The sequence below is a fragment of the Homalodisca vitripennis genome, chromosome 1 (assembly GCF_021130785.1).
Source record: "Homalodisca vitripennis isolate AUS2020 chromosome 1, UT_GWSS_2.1, whole genome shotgun sequence".
Classification (NCBI taxonomy): Eukaryota; Metazoa; Arthropoda; class Insecta; order Hemiptera; family Cicadellidae; genus Homalodisca; species Homalodisca vitripennis.
Genome location: NC_060207.1, coordinates 62,989,808 through 63,015,187, shown reverse-complemented (window position 1 = coordinate 63,015,187; position 25,380 = coordinate 62,989,808). Strand labels below are relative to the sequence as shown.

Sequence of the window (25,380 nt, the reverse complement as noted above, 5' to 3'; positions counted from 1 at the left end):
TGCACTTGGACATTTGTGTAGACAGTAACCGAGCCAGGCCCACGCCGACAATTGGCTGATTCACGTGTCGGGCACGATGCGGGTATGTGTCCCAGACCTTTGTCCTCATTATTGCTATTGTTGTGTGTGCTTAATTTATATTTCAAGACAGTAAAAGAAAAATGTCTCCGAGCAACAATGTTACGATGGATGCCTTGAAACTTCTGTGAAGTGGGGAGAAGGAAATAACATGTCTGCCAGTGATATTTTTGTTTTAAAGAGGCTTCAATAGAAAGTATTAAAAGCGTATTTTAAAGCCAAGAAACAAAAGAAAATGGAGTCTTTTACTCCAATGGAATTCACCGACCATACAGTAAGTTAAGGCTACGTTCACTTCTAGTGTGGTACAGCACTGATAAAAACCAGTTATTAGCCTACATATGTAAAATGAATTTTGAAAGAAAATGTTTCAATGCCGTTCAATTAAATTTAGTACATGAATACTGCTATAATAATTTTGAATAGAGTTTGGTGTAATAAAACACACATTTTATACATTTAAAGCATTTTTATTGATGCTCTTCCAATAAACCGGCGTAGAGACTATTCTTTACTTCACACTAGAAAGGAGGACCTGGAATGGATAGTAAAAAAATAAAAGTCAATGTATTTTAGAGCTTAACACATTTAATAATTTAACATAGTTAACAATACAGCCTATTCTAAATAATATCCATGAAATTAGTTTTTAAAATACCAAGAGGAAGGCTTAATAAAAATCAATATTGTATATTTTCAAAAATTATTTTAGCTTGGTAATAAATATAAATGTTAAAAAATATTATTTAGTAACAATATTAAATGTAAAAACAAATAGTAACAATTTATAATTTTAAACATTTACCAAGTTCTCTATGACTTTCATTAGTGGCAACCTCAAAAGTTAAGTACTAGAAAGGATTTGGTTTATAATGGATACAGACTACAAATGAAGTTCTCTATAATTATAGGTGGTAACTTAAAATAAAAAGGAAAGAAGCTCTCATTGACATATACATCAACAAAAGTTTTTGATGAACAAGTCTTTATAAATAAAATAGTGAACATTTTGTATACACGTGTAATGTAAAAATGTTGTAATGTATAGAACCAGTAACACCATATAAATACAATAAGATATTAACTCTTAAAATGCATAATTATTTACAATTTTTTCATAAATCTGATGATTAAATTTCTTTATCATTTTATTGGAATTAAACATCCATTAGGATATTACTTACGATTTCATTTTATACTGTAGTCAAACTTAACGTGTTGAATATTCACACAAACATGAAAAAGAAAGTTACTTTATAATCTGTAACTAAAACAGGCTAATGTGAGTATTTATGTTAAATTGAGTGATTTTGCTAGTGGTGAAGCTAAATATTGAATTTAGCACCATTATCAGAGTTGTTAGACTCTCAAATTGTGAGGATCAGTGGAAAGACGTATTTCAAAATAACTCTTTAATGTTCATTTGGAATAATTCATGTTTATTTATTAGAAACAAGTCAAAGTAGATGTTGAAATGTAAGGAGGATGTATGTATGGGCTCAATAACAGTTCCATCACGTGTGACTGTACTGTGAGGATCATAACATTACCTTATTTATTTTAATGCGGGTAGAATTAAGAATTTTTAAGATATTCCATTCATTACTTCTAGCTGTGTGTTTTGCTTTTAATAAAATGAAGTAATATTATCCTATTACCTACAGTTTCAGAATTAAAATGCTTGGTAAAAGTTATATAGTTTGCATATGAAACTATCAATCCTTTAGCTGCTGTTTTAGTAGCTTATTATTTAGCTTTATATAACTTCTTCGTATTTATTCAAAATATTACCTCCATAAACTATCCAATAGTGTGGTATAGTGTTATGTTAAAAAAACACCATAGGTATTTTTCAATAACTTACTGTTGTCAGTAAAGTTCTTAATCTGTAATGGAGAAAGAAAGTTTTGTAATGGAGTAAGGATGTTGTTAAATTATAACCACAAAGAGAGTAACAAAACCCTGTGACAATTTTATAATTCAATTGAAGTCTAATGTGTATCACTAAAAAGTCTTAAAATTATTGACAAAAATAATTTAAAAAGTCTATGTGTTCTGTTATTAACATCTGACTGTACAAAAACATCAAATTAATTATTTTCAATATATTAATTGCCTTTCATAGCTTCATAGTATATGTGAAAAACTGAACGCATCATTTTAACTTTGATTTTTAAAATCTTATACAAATCTAGATTAATTCATTTGTTTGTTATTATTGATTGGATTGTTTTGTTGACATTGAAAATCAGTGTAGATTGGTAAACACTAAATAAGTGTGTATATACCTATTTATTTAGTGATACATCTCCTTATGACCGTAACAACAAAAATACTCTATCAATCTGTCTGGAAAATATTCTTTCTTAAGGTTTAATATAAAATGAGTCTATTTTTATCATTTCAATGAGGATAAGGGAGCAATGTTATTCCAATGAAAATATAAAATGTTATATAACACTAACGGCACTCGAATTAAGTACTTACTAGTCATCAAAGGAAAATAAAAAATAAGAATCTTAATCTACTGTTTTATTTAACAGACCCAACTAATTTCTTACAAATCTATTTGATCTTGTAACTTAAATCGGTGGCACAAGCTTAATAAACCAACATACATTGGCACGACCAAATTGTTCTTTTATTAATGCTACACAGGAATAAATAGCAAATAAAAAATTAAACAAATTATAGCCACTATAACTGTTTTTTATTAGTTAAAAACAATGTCCTTGGGAGCTTTAATACAAATTGGTACTATACTTATGCAAATTTTATAGTGCTCCTATTCTTAGGCAGTTTCAATTTGGTGAGGAGCACAATAAAGAATTATAATTAATAGTAACAACATTGAGAACAACATTATTGGTACGGTAAAATCACTACATTCAGTTCATATAGAGAGAACTTGAAAGTCAGATCAGTTAAAAATATAATTCAAGAATGTAAGATGCTTCTGACTTAAAATATAAAATCTTCTTGGTGAAATGTTTACAATCAGCCTAATTATTAATTTTTTTTACTTTCACTAAAATAGAGAAAGCAAGTAACCAAAAATTCAAGCATATAAGACATTAACAGACCGATTGATTGACAGTCCAATAGCCTGTATTACCTACATATGTTCAAATTCCAACAATCTAAACAGACGTAAGCAATTTTTATGATAATATGTACAGTCTGACTTGTCTAGTGAATCCTGTCTGACAAGATTATTATACAAATTCTGGTTCAAGGAGGTGGGCAAAATAAAGTCTTGCTTAAAACACTTAATTTTGAAATTTAGATCAAAATTTATTTTTATCATAAAATTTACGTAAAGAATTACAGTGATAGCAATAACAATATTGATATGTTATAAATATTAATTTATTGATTTGGTCTAATGATCTGACCTAGTTTAGCAATATACTTAATTGTATAACACCAATAATATTTAGAAACATTATCACATCTTCTATTATTCCTGTTGTTATACTATTATATCTCATGAGACACAGAACAAGTTCTCAACATCTAACACTCCACGCTCAAAAACACGGCTTTTATATTACACTTGCACATCTCATCATATACATTAAATTATCCAGAGAAGGAATAATTTTATGGAACCTTTATCTGATCTGACTCAAATTTTCTTGTCCATTACAATTTCTTTCATAACAGTTGATGTCTAGTACTGCTGTCTCCTCCTAGCTGCCCGCTGTTTGTCGAATCTCATCTCCATCTCCTCTAGCACCTTGGGCGTGTAACGGACAACAAGTTTCACTGACCCCACAGCCTGTTTGAGTAGCTCCACTGCCTTCTCGTGGTTTTCACCCTCCACTGACTGTAACAACCCTGATCCATTATACAACTGATACACATTTTCAAGAGAAGTATTGAATAAGATTTAGAGAACATAAACCTAAGTCAGGATTGTCAAAAAGGCCAAGTTGCTCTGTTGTACCATCCAAATGTGTGCTAGGCAGGTCTTGGGGAATTAAGCCGGGGCTTCTGTTTTTGCTTCACATTTCAGTAAACAAGTATATGTTAAAATTTACAGCTTTGGTGGCTAAAAATAGATATCAAGGGGAAAGGGGCAGTGATCTAGCAAACCAGAACTCATGGGATGGTTTATTTGGCCATCCCCAGGCGTAGTGATCCCCTGCAGGAAGGCTTGGTCTGAGGGAATAAACCCTTTCTACCCCTAGATCTTAAAATGGTTCACTGCAAGTCCTCATACTAAATGTGGCATGGTTGTTGGAACTGTGGGGGTGAGGCCATGAAGAAGTTGGTCGTGTATAGAATATGAATATCGAGTAAGGGTCTGTGATCTATACGAGAATCTTCATCTTTGATAGGGGTATGAAAATCAAAATTTTTTGCTCAAGTCAGATTTTTGTACCACTGAATAATAGCAATGTCAGGGAAAATCCTGTTTCTTTCACAATCCTTTCATCGTATAAAAAAAAACTTCAAACAAAGAATAGTCATGTAGTTTTGAAGGCTGGACTCCTGTGTGTTTAACTCCAAACTTGTCTTGGTATGCTATCACGTTGGTTTTTTCTCAGTGGGTTCAGTGACACTGTGTGTTGTGTTATAGGCCATGAGGGAATGGAAAATGAAGGGCTAATGTTTTTACAAAGCTAGCCTTAGCATCAAACAAGATAGGACCCAACAATTCACAGGTGTTTGTGGCCTTTTGAGTTATTGTACACTAAACACACAAGAATACGGAATACAACCAGACTTAGAGATGTGAAAGCTTGTTTTCTTCTCATTTTAAATGTTAATATGTGATTGTGTTACATACTCGTACTTCAAAATTCAATTTGAAGTAATTTAGTCGCCATTAAGATTTAGCAATTACACTAGTTATAATCTGACACAATGTATTTGTAGTTATAGGATAACATAACTAAAATATTATTGTAGTAAAAATATATTGTAAATATAATATTAGATTTAACACAGGATAAGTTTGACATCACAAGGTGTTATCAGAAAGTTCCCAGACTATACTCACATTTTCTTTTTGGACACGACTGTACAAGCCGGCGTGCCAGTAGCCTCTGCCGCAATTGCCCCTAAGTCATTGTGCCGAGTTTCGTTGATGTGAGTGGTTAGCTTATGTCTACAAGTTGTGTGTTATCATTACATAGCAATTTTTGTGATGGTTGATAAATTTGAGCAACGAGCTTGCATCAAGTTTTGCTTTAAACTTAAGAAATCACCAACGGAAACTTTCGCAAGGCTTCAAGAAGCTTTTAGAGAAACTGAGCTTAATGATTTTTGAATGCTACACTCGTTTTAAGGCTGGCAGGACTACAATAGAAGATGATCATCATTCAGGACGGCCTTTCATGATCAAAACAGATGAAATTGTTGGACAAATTTGACATGTCATTCATGAAGACTGTCGGAAAATAAATGAATTATGTAGTAGTGTCGGTATTAGCTATGGAAGCTGTCAAGAAATTTTAAACGAAAATATAGGTATGCATCGAGTTGCCACAAAATTTGTGTCTCGGCCTTTGACTGTTGATCAGAAACAGCAACATGCTGATGTGTGCAGTGAACTCAAAGAGACATCGAAAGTGACCCCACATTCATATCTAGGATCATAACATTACTGGTGATGAAAGTTGGTTTTATGGTTATGATCCAGAAATAAAACAGCAGTCATTAGTATGAAAAAGTCTACAATCACCAAGATCGAAAAAGCATGACAAGTGAGAAGTGCAACAAAAATAATGCTCATGGTTTTTTGACATTAAAGGCATTGTCCATTGTGCGTTCATGGCACCTGGTGTTACAGTGAAATATGATTTTTATCGTAATGTTTTGAAGCATTTGAAGGAAAATGTGGGGCAGTTAGTGAAAAGGAATAATTGCGACATAGAATATGACATTTACAGAAAACCCCACTTGCAACAACAGACACATACCGCAAAATTCGAACTCGACGCTTATGAAACATTATACATAAAGATAAAATATTAAACAATGATTTTGGACCGATTCAAAATTCACCATTCCTTAAAATTTAACTAAATTCATTTTTACCAAAACTTTTATACATATCCTAATATTTATTTTATTTTACTTTTAACCATATAAAAATTTTGTATTAAGTTTTACTCAGCTGATATTTGTTTTAAATTGTTGATTCACAATTGACGATGGCATCTTTGATGTCAAAAGGCCTCGTGTGAAAATACAAAATTATTGGAGAATTGTGAGAGTTTTCTTTTATAAAATAATAGAAAATGAAATACTTGTTATCTAATTGTTCTCTGTTAGCTTGATATTGTTTTACCACATTTGAAATTTTTTACAAGGATGATGAGTCTCCTCAGTTATTTTTAGTATTATATGGGACTGCTGAAATTGTAAATTGATTTAATTTCATACTTATAGGGTGCGCAATACTTGAAGCTTAAGACGGCAATAGACTGCCCCTTACGAGAAGAACAGCTATAATATGTTGTAACTCACCACACCATTGACAGAGAGTAGCTGATCACCACGTTTGAGCCCACCATGTCGATCTGCTACACCACCAGGTATGATGCGTGAGATATAGATAGGAGAATTCTGCTCTTTGCCTCCCATCACGTTGAAGCCCAGTCCCTCTTCAGTTTTGGGAAGCTCCACAACACGAGGGTGGGCATGTCCTTCACTAGCTGCAAACGCTGCCACAGTGGCCTTTGCTGTTGCTGATGCCCGCACATCTTGAGAGCCCTAGCATAATTTAAGATTGTTAGAAGATCCTAACTAATTTCTTACTGTAATTTTCAGCTTCTTGAATTAAAAATGTAATTTTTATTTTTAGGAAAGAAAATATATTTATATATACAAAATTTAATTTAATTTAATTTAAAATTTTTATGCGACTATCAGGTTTTTATCTCATCAGGGGGACAGCCCACAAGAAGTCAGAAGAAAATCTTAAATTAGAGCATAGTTCAGAGATGTATATCAAATTAAAGGTCTTTTATAGTAGAACACAATGCCACAAACCGGACTTCAAAAGACTTACCCTATCCAAAATGGTAGCATTTTAAAGTTTCTTAACATATCCTGAGGTATTTTCCGAGTTTCTTCATTGATGTGAAGAATTAGTTCTTGTGTGTTGGCAATAATGATCACAACAATGGGATTTCCGATATAGTTTATTCTTAAAAAGTACTTAGCCTTGATATCTTTGTTAGTACGTGAATGTCAACGCACCCAACAATACAACCAAAGGCTTGTGGGAATGTCATGTTTGTTAATTACATTCCTACTGTCATTCCAACATTAAAGTGATTCATTGTTAATCTCATCTAATTTGATTGTAGAATACATTCAGACAGGAAATTGTATTTCTCTTTATATGTCTACAGTAGATCTTGTAATACAGTGTACAATATTTGTACAATGTAAATTGGTTTTTAACACATGTTTTATTAACACTGACTAGTTCCTTATTTTATTATTTTTATGTCTCTGACTGTAACTGAAAGAATAACCCTGCTTATGAAAAGGGGATATAGTGACCGTTTACCAACATTTGATGAAGATGTGCATTTATTTAATGACAGTTTCCCGGATATCAAAGTCTACAGTATGTAGAAAAGTCCAACGTTTGGAATAAAATGGCAGTGTAAAAGACCGTGAAAGAAGTCGTTGACCTAAATCTGCTACAAACAAACAGAATTCCATAGACATATTACATTTTGTCTAACGTATTTCGTTGAGGAGCCACACACATCAATAATATCTGCAGCAACTGTTCACAGTATAAGCCAATTTTCAGTGTTAAAAATTTCAAAACAAAACCACTATAATCCGTATAGGTTGAAATTGCTTCAGGAACTTTCAGAAAACGATTATAGAGTATTATTATAGACGATAGAAGACTCAAATTCTTGGATACAATGATGGTGTGGACAGGAACTAAATTTCTTACCTAAGGTTGTATTTTAAGATGAAGCTACCTTCACAGAGATGTAAGCAGGCATAACTGCCTTTATTGGAGCAATAAAAATCCTCACTGGATGAGATATAGCCATACACAGACAACCCAAAAAGTGAAAGTGTGGGCTGGGATAGTTGGAAATTGCGTTGTAGGACCCTTTGTAATCAATGACAATTTGAATGGGATTTCATATGAATTGATGTTGAAAGATACAATTATACCGGCTTTAAGTACTATGTTGGGTCAAAGTATGGTATCCAACAGGATTGGGCACCACCTCATTATGCACTACAAGAACGTGAGCTGCTGGACAGAGAGTTTCCCAATTGTTGGATAGGATGTAGGGGAACAATAGAGTGGCCACCTAGATCAACAAATGTAAACCCTTTAGATTTCTTTTTATGGGGTTATTTAAAACAAAGAGTTTATATAACTAAGCCTGCCAACACACAGGAACTAATTCATTGCATCAATCAAGAAACTCGGCAAATACTTCAGGATATGTTACAAAATGTTATTACTGGTTTCTACTACAGATTTGGATATTGCCAACAGACACTGGGAGAGTTTACTGTAACTGTAAGTACTTGATTTTAAATTTCACTAAAGTAAATTAATGTTATCTTAAAGAAATAGAATAGTATGTGTAATACTAATTAGCATGATTTAAAACACCACCATTTTGGATGGGGTAAACCTTTTGTGGTCCGGTTTGTGGCATTATGTTCTACTATAAAAGACCTTTAATTTGATATACATCTCAACCTATGCTCTAGTTTAATAAGATTTTCTTCTGACTCCTTGCGGACTGTCTCCCTGACGAGATAAATCCTGACAATTGCAAAGAAAATTATATTTTTATGGATAATATTGATATACCAAGTCTCTCCACTTTACAAGAAATGGTTACAAAATTATTAAACTGTTCCGGGACTTTTCAAGCACACTGTATATACAGAGTGTAAGAAAATGGTTGGGCTGGCTGTGCATTTTCAGATTTTATGTGTGATTCTAAGCTAAAAAGGAAGAATAACTTTTTTCCAATTTCCACTTTGTTTAGCCACTAGCCGTCCTTTTGTATTTCTTATCAGCAAATTATTATCTCTAATATTAGTAAAGCTGAAAAAGGAGCTTCTACAAGAGCATAACCAATAAAAATAGAACGTAGGGCATAGACATTACCAAATGTTTACAATATGAATAAACAGAAGCTAAGTTTAGATAGAATCAAGAAGAGTATTGTAATTTAGCATCCATAATTATAACTATAATTATGTTGTGTGAACAAGTTGAGCGCTTGTTAATATATACAATGATAGGTAGAAGTATCTCAATAAAAGAGCTACACACTACTTTTTATTCAACACATAAATCTAGGGTTTTCTTTACATTAAATTTAAATACATTTTAAAATAATAAAAAATGTATCTATATCTAATTTTTATATATATATATATCACCTATTAAATATATTTTCTACTAAACTGACCTGCACATCCACAGTTTCGTAGACGTGCTCATACACCTCTCTTACTGATGTAAGGAAATCACTTTGCAGAACTTTCTGCAGTGCTGCTAACTTAGTGACAGGCACTTCACCACCTGCCAGACACATGACAAATCTTATTTAGGTAGAAACTTATTTATTTATCAGTTTTGGATAGAAAGAAGTTTTTATAACTTCAGAAAATAACATTGTGTTATCACTTTACTGTCTGGAAATAAGCTATTTTCATCTTTTTTTACTAAATAAAGAATACAAAATTTTTTATTTTAAAATTACATACATATTTTTAATTATGTTTAGAGGAATTAGATCATAATTATAATATGAGCCTGTGATCATGATATACTTAACTATAAATAATTAACCCTGGTTTTAGTCATACTTGTTTAAAATATTGTGTTAAATGCACAGAGACCTGACACTTGACAATCCCTGAAAACATGAAAATAGTAATTTTCAAATATAAAACCTGAAACATTTTCTTTGAGAAGCTACATAATTTTTTCAATATGATAAACACATGGAATTGTGTTATAAATTCTAAAATATTAATACAAGTTTTAATTTTTAAGTGTAGTAAAATATATTCAAAACATCAGTATTGACAAGCTAAACAACTAATTTCTGTTGAATAATTATAGTAAACGTTCTTAACTTCAGTTAATATAAAAAACAATAACATTACTTTTAAGTAGATACAACAATAATATGCCTTAACCCTTTCACTAATGATTTAATTGTTTTGAATGTTTTATGTAAATAGTTTTGCTGTTTTAAATTGTTAGTGAAACAATTTTTTTATTTAAATTTTGATTTTAATAGTTTAAAAAAAATTTTGGTGACACATGTGTCCCACTAGTGTATGAGTGTGGAACACATATGTCCTAGTAGTAGTTAACACACTATTGTCTTACAGGGTAGTAAACAGGTAAAAAAAACTTATATGTTATTCTAACCTATGTTTATTATAATTTTAAATCAAATTACTTAAAATAAGATACAAAATTTTCTTCCTTAATGAGGTACTTGGCAAAACAGTTTTTATGAAGGGGAAAATTATACTCCTGACACATTGTTTTGGTTCTTGTTTCCTTTTGTTCATCAGCACAACATTTGCATCTTCTCCTTGTTTTGCCTTCAACAGGCAGATGCGTGCCCACGTTAACCTTGGTTTTGATTCTTTTTATATACTTCCAATACTTTACTTCCTTTTTACAGGGGGATTCCTGAAACACTCGGCAAGGAGTTGTTCAGCGAGTGGTACCATGAATGATAGAAGCAATTGATTCCTATGTTGTATATCCTAGTATAAAATTCAGGTAATAACTACAGCAGTTAGGCGAAGGTTATACAAAACTTTCTTAAACCATATTTTTTAATTTTTCTATCAAAGTTATAAATACCCCCCACCTTTTGGTCCAAAATGTATACACCTCCCATAATTTTTTTTTACAAAATGATGGTAGATGGACATGGTACTTCTTTTTTCTCACCATTTTGTTGCATTATCTTGACTGTAGATTGACTGTTGGTGTGGCAATTACTCAAAACAACAAATTGTTTGGAATGCTTCCATGTTACTCCAAGCAACCCGTCATTGCAAGAAAATCACTTTCATACTTTTCAAGAGTTTTTTCAAACTTGGAAACATTTGCCCTGTTTCCAATGCTAATGCAACACTTGGATGGTCTATTTTACACAGTAATTTGAAAGAGGTAAAAAAACTATCAAAAGACAGCACAACTTCCTCTATGGCACCTCAAACAATTAAGGAAAGTTTCCTTAACAACTGTTTCACCCAAAGAACCGTCACTGTTTTGCAAATATGTGCGAGCATAAACATTCATAACATAGCAGTAACCGCTGGCACATACATACCTTTTCCATATGTTTATGCTCCTCTTGGCTATTATTCTATAAAGACTTTCAAACCATACCTACACTACTGCTGGGACATATATGTCCTACACATTCCCATGATTAAAAAAACACTAGCTGGGATAAAAAGTTTTAAATCTCAGCTATATTTAACAGACGTACAATCCTTAAAAATGAACAAACATTCCCTACACATAGAATCATGAGACTGTATGCAAATAATGCAGGGTTTAACATAAACAGATCCACTTTTAATTACATAATTTTACAGTAAATACAAATGAAAACTTACAGTAACTGTGATATTGATATTTTATTAATTGAATTTGTTTATTTCATTCTTACTATAGTTAATGTTTCATTGCTGGCACTAATTAACAAGAATAATTAATAATTATGTATACTAAAACTAAAAACTACTAAATTAAATATAACATACTCTTTTGTAGCTTTTCTAAAAGTTCAACTGCTCTGTTCACATCTGAAACAAAATCATACATTTCCAAATAATATGTGTAAATTTTACAAAATAAAGAAGCATTATACTACAAATGTATTAGGTACAGTGAACATTGATAATAACTAACCCAATAGGGCCTTCTTAAATTGTGCTGTTGTTTGTCCATCTGTACAATAACTATTGATACTCGTAGAAAGTTCTTAAGACACTTTGAACTAGGTAGTGTATATAGGTTCCACTTTATCCAAGGGAGAAAATTGGTCTGGTGATCAAAAGGTGGCAGTCAAACTGTTTCTCTGTTTCCGTCTGTACAGTAACGTTTATGTTAGATTCTGTCAGGTCTTCAATAATCCATTGCATCAGTTTAATTTATTTGATTTAGTGAGTCCGTTGAGAATTATTGCACAGAGGTTGGTAAATCACATTGATTTTTTTCAATTCATCAGACTTTTATTAAGTATTTCTAAATTCAACATTTTTTTTAGATGTCTTGTCATGTATTTACTCACATTTTTAGAATCACATATTTATTTAACTTCATATTTTATTCCTTCTGTTGCCTTATAATTTGATTCTCTTCTTTTGTATAATGTCATCCCTATTCTTTCAATTTTATTATCTTTCTCATTTTCTACAATCCCACTACTCCTGTTTCACTATTAAATAATATTGGCTTTCTTTAAATGCTTCAACACGTGTGTTAATAGCAAGTTATTAATTAATATCAAATTAAATAAATTTCTAAACTTTTTGTGAAGTAAACTTTTGTAAACTTCAATATAACAAACAAGAAAATTGTAGCCATCTCGTTAAATGGTCATTCAATTTTCAATATAGGAAGTTGGAAAGTGGACACTGGAAATTCTGATGAGTTTCAACTATACAGGCTTACAAATTGTGTAAATGCGGAATAATTGTCTTATAAGTTTAATAACTTACATATTTAATCATTTTTGTCACAATGTACGATTAATTTCTTTTTAACATTAAGTTTTCTTTGTTTCTAATATATATTTTAGCTATTTTCTAGTTCTATGTATACATGATCCTCGAATAACCTATGTGTGATGATAATAATTCATACTTTAAATATTTTCTTTAGCAGCAGTAAATATAGCACATAATCTGTTTGCAGACCATAAAGACTAGATGGATATGTTTAGTTTATTAGGAATCACTACAACTACGGTTCTTCAAGGCAGCCATATGACACTCAGATGAGTGGAGTGACCACCAGAGCTGCAAAGCCTGTGTGAGATCAATTAGTCCTTACACATCTCCCTTGAGTAGTAGGAAGATTTCACTAATTCGCTTTCAAAATTCTTTCTTTCAAACATCAAAAATACTGTATACAGATTGATCCATTTTTGTACTTAAAAATGTATAATAATAAACATGTGCACACTTTTATTTACAAGGTAGGAGTACACCACATCACATGGCATGTAAGGCTTTGCTGAGATTCCATGCAAAATTTAAAGTCTATGTCTCATTTCACTAGGTCACATGTGTTACTACACCACATATTAAAATGACACATGATATTTACACTGTTTGTTTTACAAATTTACCTATTCACTGATTTTCTCATTGCCATCATAGTTACTGATAAGACCAATGTAGAAATTTTCACTAGCACAGTAAAGTCCCAAGGAGTGAAATGTACTATCATCCAACTAGATGTTTCTTACAAAGAAATTGAGCTTTATGCAATATTTCAAGTCTATAGACTGGCCCGTTCTTAAGATATCTTGCGGACAGAGAGACAAACAAAAATTCTTCAAGCCTCTCAAGGAATAGGTTTTGCTGACGCTCAGCCAAGAGATAAAATACAATAAAAAAGACTAAATACAAGACAGTAAAAAAATGCAAGTTGCAAGTTGAGTCATCTCCAATGTGAGCTTTTTTCCGTTTAATCTTTTTATCTCTCCAGAAGTAATGGTAACAATTATTACATGGCCAATTATCTTCCATTTTCATTTACTACAAAAGACTAGAATGATAAATTTAACAAAACAACCGTTGTCTCAAACAATGGCAGATGCCAAGCTCACATGAAAAGTCTTCAGTTTTCAGTGGCTAATAAGAGACAAAAACAAGTGTATATTTGTGAATACAACTATAGAGTGTGGAATCTGCTAATTAAAATTATAAAATGTTTAATATGATTTAGGCAAGGATCATTGTAATTAAGGTAAATTTAGTAGATAACTTATAATATGATGCAGATAACGATTCTGCCAGTTTTCAGGTGAAATTTAAATATTGTAAATTACGACTTTGGTAATGTAAGAGCAAAAGATTAACAATACACATAATAATAATCAAAACAATAATACTGATTTGTTTACAATCAACATTTGTTTGTAAATACACGCATGCTGGCAAAAAAACTAGAACAGGTGGGAAAACACTGCAAGTTAGGAACCATATTTGAGTTTAACCCTGGGTATGGCAGTTGATTCCTGTAATGGCACACACTAGTTTAGTGTCTGTGCACATAATTTACACCTCGCTGTAGAATATTTATTAACTGAAGTAAAGTACACAATATTATACACTTAAGTCCCCATTCTCTTGACTAGAACATCACAGGAGGCATTTATATGTAGTTGATTATTGTATCATTTATCAAATAAGTATTTATTTAGTTATACATTTAAAAAATAAATGCCTACAGTAAAACCTCATGTATACAGTAAACAATGTTGTATAAACATTAAAATATTCAAAAATAACCAACATGCCAAAAAAGGTTTTTTTTGCACAAAACTGTAATAAACATCCGCTTTTCACAAAAATTATCATCATGTCAAACATTTTAAACTATTTTCGGCTGCAGTATAATAAGCGGCTACCAACACAATCGAATCATCTATATTTATTACCATCTAAAAATACTGAAAACAAAATGTCGGACCAAATCATGTAATTGGTATTTCAAATAACAATGTAGTTCTGCTGCTTTAAATCTTAAAAATAAACATACTAACCATAAATAAAAAAACTATTTAAATTTATCAATTGTTACAAATAAAACAATAACATTTACTATTTTCAAGGATAAACGTGTCTGACTTTGTGAACAAAGAACACACATACAACATCACACACATGTTCTTGTGGCCACTAGTCAATAACCACACGTGTTTTCATTTTGAATTAAATTTAAGCGATGTTGTCAAATGGAATTAAGTTTTAGGCTTTTAAAATTGTATTAAAGTAAAACTATACGTTTATATGTTAAAGAAATGTATTTGTTTCAGATTACATAAAATAACAAGACATTATTTAAACTATGTTTGAGCGGCGTAGTACTTATGATTACTTAAGCCAATCTGAATTAGTATTTCTGTAAATACTGATGTCATCAAAACTACATTCGTTCATTAAAAAGTCATAGCTTGTTTGATTTCAACTAAAATAGTCCATGATTTTCGGTATATTTATAATACAACATTTTAAGAATGTTTAAAAAAGTCTTCTCAAGTACATTTTTAGAGACGTTGTGTTTTCTTGCAACAAAAAACACTATTTAATTTCCATATTTAATTCTAGTTTTCATTTCCTCATTAAAAATGAATACTTCGGATTTAAAGGAGCAAGGTTATTATATTGTAACCATTAAAACAGTGTTCAATGTTTATAAAAATTGCATGTTCATCACCATTGTTCATCACCATTGTTCATCACCATTGTTCATCACCATTGTTCATCACCATTGTTCATCACCGTTGTTCATCACCGTTGTTCTTGCCGATGTCACTCACGTACTCAGAACGTAAAGGAAATAAAAACAGCTGGAAATAATTAAGTATGAATATCTATAGATCAAATGTATTCGATAGTATCGATATTTATAAACAATAATCATGATTTGATTGTGTTGGTGGCCGCTTATTATACTGAAGCCCTATACTTTCTATGCTTTATATTTGGAGACTAATAATTGTGAAGTTAATGGCCGACCTATCAAAATACAATTTATTAACTTATTGCTATTGTTCTCCTAAACAAAACAATTATAATATTTCAATGGGGTGGAAATGAAAAATAACGAAGTGCCAACGGCCCGCGCTGATGGTGACATACAAAAAACATCTCTCAGGGGAATACTTATCTGTAAAAACCAGCACGACAGCTGACGTCAGTAATGACCAATATGATATTAATTCACGGCCAAAACAAGGTCACGTGACACTCAGGATAGATGTAGAAGAAGGAAATTTTTATCCACGGGAGAAAAGTAGTTTCACTTTTTATGTTCTACAACATTTTTATTTATTATTTCTGTCCCTTTAAACACTGTATTATTTTGTTCTGGAAGATGATTGCAATATGATATTAAAGTGACACTCTTATTTTGCCACTCCTGCCATTAATGCAATATTTACCTGAGCCATTTTTATGACTTTTTAAGTTAAAAAAAATTCTATATAGTTTGACTGTTAGTATATTGGACAGTGTAACCCAAGTTAAAAATGTTCTTGTTAAAGTAAAACTTATCATCAAGCTATTGAACATGAAACAACCTGCAGATTTTTATTCAATATAGAGAAAATTATGTTTGTGAGATCACAACATAATTTTGTATATGGATATATTGACAAAACATCCATCCATATCCAGTATATTGATTATTACTCGTAAAAATGGCTGCATTATAATAAGTGGCCACCATGACAATTAAATCATAATTTTATCAATATCAATACTAGCGATTACGGCATTTTATCTATATAAATTCTTAATTAATCATTGCCAGTTGTTTTTATTTCAATTATGTACTGAGTAGGCTAGTTACATCACTGTAAACGCTGTTATTACATTTATGTAGTGAGTAGGCTAGTGACATCGGCAAGAACAATGGCAATGAACATGCAGATATTGACCCAAAATGTATAAACATTGAACAATATTTTGAATGTTTGCAAGACAAAGAGCTTGTTACATTAGGACTAAACACTAATGTAGACATTTCTACAACGGACAGAAAAGGTGGTAGATTCTGTTTGGAGATTTGCCCAGAAAATAAACGAAATGCTGATTCACTTATCCGATTAATTGAAAAACATGAAATACCAGGAACAAAAATCGTTATGGACTTATGGAAAACCCATATTTTAGCCTAAAAACAAAAGATTATGACCATTTTACTGTAAACCACAGTACAAACTTCGTAGATCCACTTTTGCAAAAACCCAAACAATAGAATCTAATTTGAGAGCTACAAAGAAATCCTTGACTGGTCTCAGGAGACTGCATTGCTGATCATCTTGCAGAATATAAGTATCAACTATAAGTAATGATTATTGATGGCGATCAATTTGAGCATTTGTTAAATGCTATCACACATGTTTACCCTGTGAAGTAATCGTAAGTTCTACGTTGCCCAAAAGTTGTTTGGGGAGACTTCAATAAGCGGCCTACACTTGTTATTCAATTGCTATTATAGAAAAATTTGATATATTATCCTACTTCGACGTGTAAAAATCGCACACAATAAGAGTTAATACTAAATTACTGTAACAAGAAAAATCTCGTATGTTACAATTTAAAAATATAAATTTAACAATAACATTATAAAACAACAAAACTAACTAGGTATGGCCTAGAGTTAGATATCAAAGAAACCTTGCAACATTTATAACTTGCCCAGCTTGATATATATAGGTAATCGCTTTTGTGAAATAGAGGAAAGAATTTTCCCCATGTGTTACCAGGAACCATACCCACATGTCGAAACCACTTAAACAAATATTGTACTTCTTGTTGTTTATTGTTTACATTAAAACTACTACAACTAATAAGTTGAAATCATATGCAAAGTTAAATAAATTGAAATATAAAATTATTCCTTCAGATAAAAACAATCAAACCGTTCGATAATAGTAATGAAATAATAAGTGTTGGTCTCTTATTAAAGTCTACACAGTCAACATAAAATCATCTAAGTTTAGTTATTCTATTTGAAACAAATAAATTTCGTTTACATATAAAAGTATAGTTTATCTATGATACAAGCCTAATAGCCAATTCACTTTGAGATTAAAACTCAAAATTAGTTCAAAGTAAACTCGTGTTTGAAATAAATTAAAGTGAAATCATTTGTTTGGTTATTGAATAATGGGGGCAAGAACAATAATGATGTGTGTTCTTTGTTTCACAAGTAGTCAGACTTGTTTATCCTCGAAATTAAAGATATTTAAATGTTATTGTATTGATTGTAAAATTTATAAATATTGATAGCATATCGTACTATCACTAGTATAAACAAATTCAACATTTTCCAATATATAATTTTTATTTTGTGCAAGGCCTTTCTGAATCAAAGATTCCATCATCAGGCACTTCACAAATTATAGCATAGTTTTTTTTTTTTATTTATCATAAATATATTAATTTTTAAGGTTAAAAACCAGCAGAACTATTTTATTAGTTAAAATATATATTATCTTATTTGGTCTGACATCTTGTTTTCTGTTTCCAGTATTATTAGATGATCATGAATATCGATGATTCAATATCACACGATAATCATGATTCGATGGTGTTGGTGGCCGCTTATTATACTGCAGCCGTAAAGATGGATAACGGCTTTAAGATCAATCTCACTTAACAACATAGACCATGTATTCAAAGTAATGTATTAAGTAGGTTAAGAATTTTTGTTTTTAAATTATAAAATTTATTTAGTTTTATTAATTGAACTGGTTCAGCCACTAAGTTAGTTGCAGTTCAGGAACTAGGTCAGGAGTAGTTCATGAACCAGGTTAGGATTCGTGTCAGAGGATTAGTTCTTTTTATGGATGGAATCTATGGGCAGTTTCACACTGCTACTTAACAAGTAAATGGATTTTGTAAAATTTAGATGGTGTACACTTCTAGGATTAATGATAGAATTTAGACAGTTAAAAATTTGCTTTCCTTTGCTTTAGTTCTGCTGAGTTCTTTTTGGACAACTAATTTAAATTCCTTTTGGTTGTTAAATAAACTAGTAATTGAAGACAGAAAAAGCTATTATAACCTAACTAGACCATCATAAATAAACAAGTAACCTAGTGCCATAGCTTAATTAATACATATTATATTAATCAAATTGTTTCCAGTTAGTAAATGTTAAAAGTAAAAAGGAATATGTTAATCAACACTACTCTTTGCATTGTATTACTCATCATGAAAAATAAAATCATTGATTTCAAACCAAAACACCAATCACAGAGGAAAATCTATTCTAAAAATCATATTTTAATAACTGTTGGCCGTTATGTACATGTAACATGGAATCAATGTTTTTGAATGCTATGGCTATAAGGTTTTAATTTCATCATTTACAGCAAAACACAAGCATTACCTTTGGCAAGAGACAGAGGCTCACCAACTGCTGCCATTTTCCTCTTTTCCTAACACTGAAATGTTTTTTGTTGTTGTATCTCGTCTGAGCAGACGACACTTAAAATGTACAGTCTAAAAACAGGCCAAAATATTAGATCGACAGAAAATTACAGTAAACATGTCAGATGTGTGTAACTAATATTATTGAAATCAGCGGCGTCACTGCCAACCAAATAAAGACCAACTCAAGTTGAAAGCATGATATAATATACAGTTTTTTTCGACCCTTTCCATATGCTCCCAACATGCCTCCTATCATACTTAGACCACCTTAGACTGATCATATGCCAAAATTAGCGCGGTTAACATTAGTTTTTTGACGTGACAACGTCTTAAATTAGGTTGCGGCTCGGAGTCACTCATGAAAAAGTGTAACGCCCGGTAACGTTACGATGCCCGTCCAGTGGGTCCGCCGCACGGGATCCGCACGGGATAAAGCAGATAACTGTGGGTCCGCCGCATGGGATAAAGCAGATAACTATGTTTATTCGTGAAAATGTGGAGTGCTTAGATTCGTCATTTACAACAACTACAACAATAAAGGTAAATAATTGTACACTGATATTTCATTATCGTAAACTATGATTGATTGATTAATTGTTAGATTGACACAAAAGTTGAGAAACTGAGTTTATAGGTTATGTCATACTATTGACATATGTTGATAGTGTTAAGTAAATTATTAGTTTAAATCACTCTGCAATCAATCGTAATTCAGTCGATTGAGAAGAAACAGTGCGTATTGCTAGTCAAACATTTAAAATAACAAATTATAACCTCTAACCTGTCATAACAGTGCGACCAAACAAACGAACTAAACCGACCAATCACCACGCGCGGATTTAGAATTTAACTGTGTTTAGCAAGAATTTCAAATTCCAATTTTAGTAAATGTTTTATTCAACTTTACCATTTACAATAACAAATTTTAATTAATTTCAAATTATGTACAATGTTTTAGTAAACAAAATGTATTTCTATAGTTAAAATTTGTGCAATTCTTATTTTCATTCAATTCCTTGTTCCTATTGTGCAATTTAATAATATTCATATCAATAAATATTTTACCGAGAAAAAGACGTTGTCACGTAAAATCTTCGCCCGTAAAACCGACTTTACAGGCAACCATAATTTTTTAACTTGAATTGACCTCTATAATTTTTTTCGCTCCATCGGTTTCCATGAAAATCTAATTTGTGCGATTATGGATTACGAATTGTCTGTCAACTATTGCAACTATTAATTTCCAAATCATTGTTAAATAAAGAATGTTTTTAATAAAATCTTCTAAGATGATTACAATTCTTTCTTTGTAATACTGTACGCCTAAAAGAAAATTATCTACAAATAATATGCCATGATTTAAATTTATTTACTATCAAATATATTACAAAATGAACGTTTTTTATAATATTAGAGATGATTACAGATGTTGAAAAAAACAAAACGTGTAAATGTTATTGTACTTAGTGACATCAACACCAATATTGATAGCAATTATTTATCGTGTCATAAATTCATACGTGCTATGCCCTCTTTTGGTTTACGTTAAATAATATCTAGTTATAACAGAGAAACAAATGCTTACAAACAGTAATCGATAAAATCTTGATTAATACCACTGTTCACATGCTGCACAGTAGTAACCACTCTGATAATCATAGATAAGCAGCCATTAACATCTTTGCAGCAGTTGCTGATCCTAAACCTAAGTGCAAGATGAGCCGTTAACTCTGATCTTATAGTGTGCATATCTTTAGATATTAAATAAATGATGACACTTTGTTGTGAGATTTATGTAACCAATTTGCTGGATTTTATTTAAAAAAAGCTATGGTCAGAAGCTGCTTTTGATGCGTAGTCTTGGTTCTGTTATATTTCTGTTATATAAACGTAGGGAAAATCTCCAAGACGTGTATTCAAAAACAAAACAGCTTGATAAATATAATCCACTACGAATAGAATACAAAAAGCAATGTCTGATTATAAAAAGGTTATTCGTAAAGCAAAATCTGTTATTGCGATAAATAAATCCACTATTCGTACCTACAATAAGAAAAACAATTTTGGAAATAACAAATGAATCTAAAAAAAGTGCTCTAATCAAACCCCAAAGTATATCATGGCCTTGGTGTTGATATTGGACTTATACCTGATCTATCAGTGGTTGCTGATGCGTTCAGTACATGCTTTTTAACAGTCATGATTTATTCGGAAAATTGTAAGTTCGAAAACTTCCAGAATTATCTTAAAACATAATCTTTTTGATACGAAAAAAGTGAAAAAAGTCTAACGTATAATAATGTCTCCCACCTAAAACCTCTTGTGGAATGGATTGTGTCCCCAAGGTTGTTGAAACAGGTTGCCAAGATTGTGGCTCTACCTTTTTTGCAGTTAAATAACATATCAATCTTTCATTTCAACACGGACAGTTGCCAACAGGGTCAAACCTTTGGCGAAAAAGTTAAAAAGAACGGCTATAATAATTACCGACCGATTTTAAGATTTCAATTGTCTTGTAGGTTTTCTAACAAATTTTCCTCACAAGGTTGTTACTTTTTATGAAGAGCAATAAAATATTATAACCTAATTAACTTGGTCTAACGAGTGGATTTATCTTCTAGATGTATTCCCTGTGTTCAGGATGTTCGATTATCGGATGTTCTTCGCATTAACAAACGGTTTTGACGTGGTATACCACAACACCGTGATCACTAATATAGTGAGAATATTTTACACTAAATAATATTCTACTCTTTCCTGATAACTTTAAGTGTTTTACAACTATTGGTTCTGGAAATGATAACTGAAAATCGGAAAAGCAGTTTGGACAAATTTTCTTTTGGTGTACTTTTAATGACCTGATCTTCGATAAATGTGTTGTGATGTTATACAATCGTTCTCAAACATTTATAGAGAATCGTTATGCAACTGGCAGCGATATGTTTAGAATAGATTCAAGGAACTGGGTGTAATGTTACCATATCTTGATGCCAGATATCAATTTCATCATGTAACAAATAAAGCTAATTGAGTTTTGGAATTTGTGATGATATCGGCTCGTGATGTACTTTCCATTGTCTTATTGAGCATTCTCTTCCTATCACTTGTGAGATAGCATCTGGAATATACTTTCCAAAGGAACCACTGTGAAATTCTTTAGAAAGTGCAAAGCATATCCGTTAGGTTGATTGGTGTCCAGCCCAGTTACTACTAAGTTGATGTTCCAGTTAGCCATGTTCAGTATATACTGGAACAGTCCCTTCTTGAGACTAGAAGAAGATATTTGGAATTGGCACTTCTGTTTAAAATCATTAATTGGTCTATCGAGTGTCTGAATCTGCCAAATAAAAATCAGCCAGATGACACTTCCACACTCTGTATGGCTACTTTACTATGGCTATCTTCAATGATCTGTAAACAAGGCATCAGATCGTGTAGATTTCTTTATAATGTCTTTTCATTCATTGAATATTTATATAACTTTGTCCATTGGAAAGAGACGCCCTTGGAAGTAAATTGTACAGTCTATTGACTTTGCCTTAAGAGAAGTTTCACATTTATGGGTCGATAGCAGCTATCTTAGCGGTTAGTGGCATATACGTAGTTCAGATATTGATGATCTTGATTGATTAAAAAGAGTTTGATCATTATCTTTATTGACTGTAATGCAATCATATCAGGGATCCGTTCTTGGTCCAATCCTTTTCTTAATATTTATCAACGATCTTTTTGAAATTGTAAATAAAGCAAACATATTTCTTTTTGCGGATGATGCCTCTTTCGTCATCCGCAAAAATCCTTTGGAGCGTGTCGTATAAAAAGCAGTGTTTTAATACGGATTAATCAAAATGTTAATTGTAAATAACGAAAACCCCCAATTCATTAATCTAGAAATAAAAAAAATTGAGCTTTCAAGATGATATTACATATTTTATTTGCAATACCGAAATCACTCCTTGTCTTTGCTTTAGATTTCTTGCAATCACTATTAATAAATATCCAATTTTCAGTAAGCTTATTAATGATGATTCTAAGAGACCAAGCAGTGGAGTCTTTGTTATATCGTCTGACTGCATTCTCAAAGTTGGATGTAATGTTTATTTAAAATATTATGTTATAATACGCCTAGTTTTTATTATACTCAGTTGAAATTTGACGCTTTTAATGTTTATGGACTAATTGAATATTTAGATTCTAAAAGATATAAAATCAATTTAATTTTAGAAAACTACATACTTCTCTTTGCAAACCTTTTGTCCAACTACAAAGTATTAACTTTTCCATCAATATATATTCTTTACCCAGTGAAATACGTACTTAAAAATCTGTTAAGATTTATTCCTCCAAAGAAAAATCAAAGCAACAACCTTCATAGAATAAATATAATCGTTGCCAAAAATAAAACTTCATTCTTTGGGAACCACAACACTAGACGGTGTCAAGCTCTACAATACACTTCCGGGGGAAATTAAACTTGAAAATAACATAAGTTCTTTTGGTATAAAATTTAGGATGCTCCTTTTTAAACTATGCTATTTATAGCGCCGGAAATTTTCATTAATATAAATATAAGAATAATTAACGTACATGAACATATAATAACTGAGCACGAACAATGTTTGATAGCCTTTTAAACTAAGTAGTGAACTAGTACCTAGTTCACCATATAAATTGATCACTCTACAATTTTTGAGTTTCACAGCATGGTCTTCAGCTCCTTAGGAAGTAGATAGAAGACTTTTTTTCAAACAGGTCAGTGTGGGATAAAAGGTTGCTTGCATATCGTGTAAGCCGTCCATGAAAACCTTGTCGGTAAGTCAGGCGTGCAGCCAAGTGAAATAGCATCAAGTATATAAAGGAATGTAACAGTCAGTGAATCTTGTAATATTAAACAATTTAAATAACCAATAATTTATTAATTTTTGAGTGAGAAATGCAAATGCTAAATACGTTACTCAAAGTAATGTATATAAATATTACTCTTACAAAACACAGTTGTAAATATTATACATCAGTATATTTTATGATTTTTGTACGTTTCTCTGCAGCTCTCATATGACAGTACTTTGACAATGATTCTCTTAGCTTTCTTCTGTAAAACAATGACTCTGCATATTTACGAAGGAACTGTTTCCTACAGATCTAGGCTATACTTAATGCTTAACTCTAAAGTGCATCATTGTTGTTTACGGAGTACTATTAGATTTCACTCTTTTTAGAGCAAAAATTGCAGCCTTCAGTTGATAAATTAGTTCATCAACATGATTATTCAAAGTCAGTTTTTCATCTAAGGTGACTCCAGGGTATTTCGATGAGTGAAATGTGTTTACGTCTAGGAACTGCAAAAAAATCGCTGTGTCTTTCGAGCGTCAGCTGCTTTGTTATACTTTCACTGACATGTTAATTATTTTACAGTATTGCTGGGTCAAGCTGACTAAAATAAATGTGTTAATTTAGAGTTGTTGAAGTGAAAACTTCTTTAGGCGCGTTGAGCGTTTTGGCAGAGGGTAAAATCCTCGGTTCGCGTCACCGACATGCTAATGATACTAACCTGCATGAAAAAGTCAGTCTCGCTGTGTTTTTTAACCGTAGACTTGGCCGCGGACTACTAACCTGCATGAAAAAGTCAGTCTCGCTGTGTTAAAACTGTCCCGGCGGAGTATGAAAACAGACTGCGAAAATCAGTGACCTTTACGGCTTCCTCTCGCGATTTAAAAGTGAAGCCAATGTCGTACAATTCTGTAAGATGCGTCAAATTAAAGCTCTTAATATTGGCAATCTATTGGTTACATTTTTAAATATTAAAAAAAATTATGGTTGCCTGTAAAGTCGGTTTTACGGGCGAAGATTTTACGTGACAACGTCTTTTTCTCGGTAGAATAATTTATTGATATGAATATTATTAAATTGCACAATAGGAACAAGGAATTGAATGAAAATAAGAATTGCACAAATTTTAACTATAGAAATATATTTTGTTTACTAAAACATTGTACATAATTTGAAATTAATTAAAATTTGTTATTGTAAATGGTAAAGTTGAATAAAACATTTACTAAAATTGGAATTTGAAATTCTTGCTAAACACAAACTCCGCGCGTGGTGATTGGTCGG

General features: G+C 31.4%; 1 protein-coding gene across 1 annotated transcript; it reads right to left on the bottom strand.

Moving 5' to 3' along the window:
* Positions 1 to 646: 646 nt before the first annotated feature.
* Positions 647 to 19,354, bottom strand: LOC124362993 (protein lin-7 homolog C). The gene is made up of 5 exons (XM_046818007.1): positions 19,223 to 19,354; positions 11,848 to 11,889; positions 9,513 to 9,625; positions 6,559 to 6,804; positions 647 to 3,907 (listed from the first exon to the last, which is right to left on the bottom strand). The coding sequence occupies exons 1-5, from the start codon at positions 19,257 to 19,259 to the stop codon at positions 3,752 to 3,754; spliced, it is 594 nt and encodes a 197-aa protein (XP_046673963.1). The 5' UTR covers positions 19,260 to 19,354; the 3' UTR covers positions 647 to 3,751.
* Between the last annotated feature and the right edge of the window lie 6,026 nt (positions 19,355 to 25,380).